The sequence below is a fragment of the Etheostoma spectabile genome, unplaced genomic scaffold (genome assembly GCF_008692095.1).
Source record: "Etheostoma spectabile isolate EspeVRDwgs_2016 unplaced genomic scaffold, UIUC_Espe_1.0 scaffold352, whole genome shotgun sequence".
NCBI lineage: Eukaryota > Metazoa > Chordata > Actinopteri > Perciformes > Percidae > Etheostoma > Etheostoma spectabile.
In genome coordinates this window covers 124,712-130,501 of record NW_022605591.1, presented here as the reverse complement: position 1 = coordinate 130,501, position 5,790 = coordinate 124,712, and the positions used below count along the sequence as shown (strand labels likewise).

Genomic DNA, 5,790 nt, shown 5'->3' with positions numbered 1-5,790 from the left:
ATGATTAGTTACTGTTTTTGAAAGAGTGACAAAAAAGGGTAACTACCCTTTTGAAAAAGAGTAACTAATCAATTGTTACCCTTCTGAGAAAGGGCAACTATTCATCCATCCATCTTCATCTGCTTATCCGGTAACGGGTCGCAGGGGCAGCAGCTCCAGCAGGGAACACCCAAACTTCCCTTTCCTGAGCCACATCAACCAGCTCCAACTGGGGAATCCCGAAGGCAACTACCTTTCTGAAAAAGGGTAACTACCCTTTTGAGAAAGAGTAGCTAATCATTCGTTACCCTTTCAAAAACAGTAAATACCCTTTTTGGTGTAACTTATTGTAAAGTGTTACCCGCTCCATAGGGCTCAAGGGAGTTGGGTGATCATTTTCTGTGCGTTACTACAATACTACGTTCGGCCCCCGTCACATAACAGTCATAGTAGTCTTGGGGTTGGTTCAGATACCCAGTGAAGGTTTTCAGTAGCCAAGACTGGTTGCACTGGGGAGCTTCCTCATGTAAATATGTTTCACTTGTATGACTATGAAATAAGAATAGAAACAAGTAAGTGGATTTGGTTGAGTTGCCCTGGCTTTGTAAATATACTGCATCAGGTTCTAACCACAAGAAAGCATGTTCAGTTATGATATACACGCTATATTAAGAACAAACTTGTGTCAAAGTCTGTGACTACATTATTTTGTTGGGTAAACAAAGAAAAGTTCCTCCATAGCGCTATCAACATGATGCTGGGGGTGGTTTGGTTATAGTATATTTGCCAAATGTTAAACAATATGGTCCTGGAGTTATTGCCATAACTACCGCTAGGTGCTTTTAGCCCACAAAGATGGAGACCAATCCTGTATCTAAATTAAATTAATTTCTGATTCATATCCCTTAATGTTGGTTGATGTGATGCTGTATAATGATTACTGCCGGGATGTGCCACAGTTTATATTGCAAAGCTTTCTATTTGCCGCTACCCAACCCGGTGAGAGAAGACAGAGAGAGAGGAAGCCACCCTTCAGCAGCTCTGTTCAACTTCTAGTAATATTTACACAAATCCTTACAATTAGTCCAAACAATCTGACTGCACAAAATGAGTAATTGAGCTCTGAAGGTTAACTCAGTGAAATATAGCATCAATAAATCAAATCTGAGATGTAAGGCTGTGTGGTGAAGGATATGAATTTGCAGTTTATTGTTTCATGCATCAAAAGTGATAAAATAAGGGGATATTTAATCATAGCTCATATTTTTCATCCCTGCAGGTGTGTCAAGCTCAAAGAGAGACCATTAACCTTGTATATATTAGGCCCGTGGTCAAGCTTTCACACAAGCATGCCAGAGTGTCACAGTCACTTAGGACATGTGACTAGTCAAAGGTCAGGGGTCACAGCAGATGCCTGTCAGTGGTAACGATGGGGATACAGGTGGCAGCTCTGTGGGCTTTGTAAGTGTTTTTGTGTGTGTATCGCTAACATGAATAGCTGTCGCTCTCACAATGTAACCACCCCATAAACACTTCTGTACGCCCGGACAGAGACTGAGTGGGCATGCAAACACACACAGACACACATGCACTCAGACAGTCAGACATAAACACCGTCTCTCACACTATGACTTGCTTTTCATCGTCCAGGAATGCAGTCAGTTATGTGAGTTATTCACCCATGCACAAATACACAATCCTCCTTCCCCGTAACCCTGCACACACACACACACACACACACACACACACACACACACACACACACACACACACACACACAACACACACACACACACACACACACACACACACACACACACACACACACACACACTAACGTTGGCAGGCCTTGCGGTGGTTCTGCGGCTTGCTGCGGTCCCGGGTGTATCCGTTCTGGCAGTACTGGCAATGACGTCCGGCCGTGTTGTGGCGACACTTCTGACACACACCTCCGCTCCGCCGGCCCGACTGCTGAAACACCTCCATGCTGAAGCGGCACTTGTTTGAGTGGCCGTTACACTCACATGCTAGACAAGGCAGAGAAAAAGTAAATACCAAAGAAGAAAATCACAAGATATCACATCCACTGTTTTGGATAGTGTCCTTTAACTTTCATGGTTCAGGGGTTGGGAACAACAAAAGAAATGCTTATTTGGTGACATCATTGTTTAGTAATGAAGATGCACCTACACTGTTACCTTTGGAGCTGATGTCTTTTTATTCTTTTTTTCATCCTGTATTTTTGGGCATTTTGTGCTTTTAACAACAGAAAGATGACAGGATGAAATAAAGGGAGAGAGATGGGAATTTGACATGCAACAGAAACCTCTGGCCAGACTTGAGCCATGAGGTAAGAAAAGCCGCGTCTTTGAAAGACATGGGTGTTTGCCACTCAGGAAGGGTCTAACAAAATATGGGATCTGTTTTTGATACTATTTGAACACATTCCCCATATAATTTAATTCAGTAATAGGATGCAGGACTCACCAACACAGGGGTTTGGGTGTGTGGGCGTAGCTCGATGCCACGGTCTGTCACAGTAGAAACCCTCGCACACATCACAGTCTGACCCAGCTGTGTGATGCTCACATATGCACACTGCCTGGCCTGTGTCATCACGGCGACACTTGGAAGCGTGTCCGTTACATTTGCACCTGCCACCAACTTGCAGATCTGAGAGGGAAAGAGGAGCTCGGACAGCAGAGGGTGGGGCCACTTGCAGATTCCTTGAGCTTTGTTTTGTGTTGGGATTGTTGTTTCTCCTCTTCCTCAGTTCCCGCCCCTTGTTGTTCCTGCTCCGCCCCTCAACTGTCCAATTACAACCTCCATTGGGACAAGAGGGCCAATGATTGTTTTCCTTCTTGCGGCCCCGCCCTCTGGCTTTACTGCCTTTCTTTGGGGAAGCAGGTGTGTCGGTGCCATAACTATCACCCCTCTCTTTGCTAGTCACATTGTGTCCATCTTCGTCTTGACCTGACCCTTTATAATTACCCTTCCTTCTATATTTGTCCACTTTCTCCCCTTTGTTCTTCCGCCTTAATGCCAGTGTATTATCTGTGTTTAACTTGTCCACCTGATCTCTGGTGTTCCCCTTGGAGCCTGATCTCCACCTCAGAAGCCCAGTCCCTCTGTCATCTACTGCACCATCCCACCATCGTGCTTCCTCTTTCTTGTCCGAGTTGCCTACCTTGGCTTCTATGGACACCTGGTGAAAGACCACACGGATGTCCGTGGCTGTCACCCAGTCCTGGAGGGTGTGGCTGTGGTCAAAATCAGGAGAGGATGGTCGTCCATCCAGTGTGGAGAAGGCCAACACCATGCCGCCCCTCTGCTTTTGTAGGGGGCGAGGGTCTGAGCACAGGGGCTCTGTTTCTTGGTGTCTTGCCTGGGCCACTGTTTGGGAAGGCAGCCCAAAGTTTCTTTGGCAGTCGCTGGAGTAATGCTGCATCGGCCTCCAGGTGCGTCCAAAGTCCATCGACTTGAGTATGGAGATGGAGATTGGGTCCAATGGTTCCCCCTGTTGGCAAAACTGCAAACTTATGTAGGTGATCTCAAAGCGGCGGCCCAGAGGTAACGTGAGGACCCATTCTCCGGCGTCAGGACCTTTGTGAGCCGTCCAGCATGTGAGGTTGTGAGGGTTGTGCAGGTCCGTCAAGGTGGTGATGTTGTCAAAATCAAGCCCTTGTAGCGAGTGGCTAGCATTGGCTGGGACGCCATAGGCCGCGTTAATAAACTCCGACAGGCAGTGTCGCGGGCGGCCGTCCAGGTAGTAGCAGGGGTCATGAGGTGATGTCCAGCTCAACGGGGTGTGGGAAAGGGAAGAGGAGACGGGGGATGGAGGAAAGAAAAAGAGGACTAGAAGGGAAACGGGGAAAAGAGAGGTGGACGGGGGAAGGGAAAAGCACAGGAACATCATGTCATCGAGCCTGTGGAAGAAAAAAAAGTTGATTTTTAAGAGAAAACCATTGGAGCTGGATCATAAAATGAAAAAAGCACACAAACGAATTGATTTATATGACTTGCATTTGAAGCCAAAGAAGGAAATATAAGATAGACCACCTGTGCCTTTATTGAAAACACACAATACCAGCTTACTGCATCACTTAAACGGCACCTTATTGGCTTTCAGTAGATGCCAGTAAAGATCTCATCCCGTAAAAATGTAATCCCTGATCTTCACAGTAGTGTCGGCCACTGGTTTGAACCCACGGCCTTGACAGCCTTTATGAACAAATTTGTCTTAAAACTCCCCTCAGAGAAGTGGATGAGTGCGGGTGAAGAAGGCACACAGCCAGTGGGTCTGTCTGAAATGACAAAAAACATGCCCGACAGCTGAGGCTAAACCCGAAGCTGGACCACATCCATCACGTTTATGGCTGTCCTTTTCTTATCGTCGGTCAGTGCGGCAGGCGCGACCGGGGCCTGACATGAGCGGTGTGAAGTGTTATCGAGCAGAAAAGAGGGGATGAGAAAAAAGACAGAATGAAATGAAATGAGAGGAGGGAAGGAGAGGAGTCAGGGGATTAGTCTTGAGAATGGTAGGAAATGATTTATGTGTGTTCGGCTTGAGCCCCCTGCATGGAAACTTCCGTGGTAAAGACAAATACAGACTTGTGCACATCTACTGCATGATCAAATCCCTTCCCGTGTCTTACAACTGCTGATGAGTGTAATTTATTCCACTGTCAAGATTTAAAACCCAAGAGCATTCATTTTGAGATTTGGACGAAACAAACATTGTATGAGCTTTGTCTGGAAGCAGTGATTTATTGTTTTTACCACTCACATGAAGCCCAGAAGCACATTCAAAACAAGCACAATTTTTTATTTGTTTCTTGCTAAGAAGGTTTAACACCTGCCACCTTTTACTTGTAGGTCATTCTTGTTTCTTAAAAGGACTGTCATTTTCTCATCAATAACCACAATACTTCCAAATCTTCAAATAACCTTCCTTCTACCCTTCCGTGTCCCTGTCCATCTGTCACCTGCCCCCATCATTCTGTTCTGGGAATATTCTTAACTGCTGCGAGATTAATGATGTCCTAACAAGCGTTTGACACTGACAGCAAAGTCAGCAGGGCTGCATAAACCAAACCGGTAGGAGAAGACGTGGCTGAGAGCCTCTCCGGCCTCGTCATCCCGCTCAATTAGCCAACGACCGAAATATGAGGCTCCCCTCAGGGACCACACAGCTCTGAGAGGCCTGCTAGGAGGCCTTGGAACTCCCTCGGCTGCCTCGGGCAAACTGCTCTGCTCCTGACCTTCAAAAGGCAGAGACCTGCTAGAAAGTGGATCGACCAAACCTGGTTGAGGACAAAATCCAAGGTCAGGCATAACGGGCGAATCTGTTTTGTCGTGTTGCTACAGGAAATGCTACAAGCAAGTAGTGCAGTGATGAGCGGTCTAACTGTGACCCTGGTGCCACATTCCTGGGATCCAGAATTCCTTGGCTGGTCATTCCTGACATGTCGAGACATGCCCCACGGGAACCTAAATGCCTTGATAAAAAGCAGGACTTGAGGATAAGTTGATCTTATGATTAATTAGGACTCTGATTTCATTCGGTGTCAGTGCTCTGGCTGTATAAGAAAGGAAGACGATGTCAGAGGGATTATGAGCAGAGTAAAGGCTATTAGAGGATTCAGGCAAGTGGTGGAAGAATTCACTCCAAATGAGGAATGACGAGTGAGCGTAGGCAGGTTGGGATGAGTGAAACACACAAGGCTAGTAGAGGAAGGGGGTGGTTGTTTAAAACCCTCTGAGCTCGAGACACTCGCCCACGAGTAAAAAAGTACCTCTGATTCATAGTTT

General features: G+C 46.5%; 1 protein-coding gene, 1 long non-coding RNA gene and 1 pseudogene across 2 annotated transcripts in view; 1 reads left to right on the top strand and 2 right to left on the bottom strand.

Moving 5' to 3' along the window:
* Nucleotides 1-3,905, bottom strand: part of ntn5 (netrin 5) — a gene marked incomplete at its 5' end in the record, with an annotated part of 11,710 nt that extends 7,805 nt beyond the window's left edge. Inside the window, 2 exon segments of the mRNA XM_032511346.1 lie at nucleotides 1,818-2,006; nucleotides 2,467-3,905. Coding sequence (XP_032367237.1) covers nucleotides 1,818-2,006; nucleotides 2,467-3,895 — 1,618 coding nt within the window.
* The window catches only part of LOC116686351 (uncharacterized), an 8,300-nt gene that overhangs the window by 169 nt on the left and 2,341 nt on the right, over nucleotides 1-5,790 (top strand). The gene's annotated exons all lie outside the window — the stretch shown is intronic.
* LOC116686350 (zona pellucida sperm-binding protein 3-like) overlaps nucleotides 3,079-5,790 on the bottom strand; it is a 16,671-nt pseudogene continuing 13,959 nt past the window's right edge.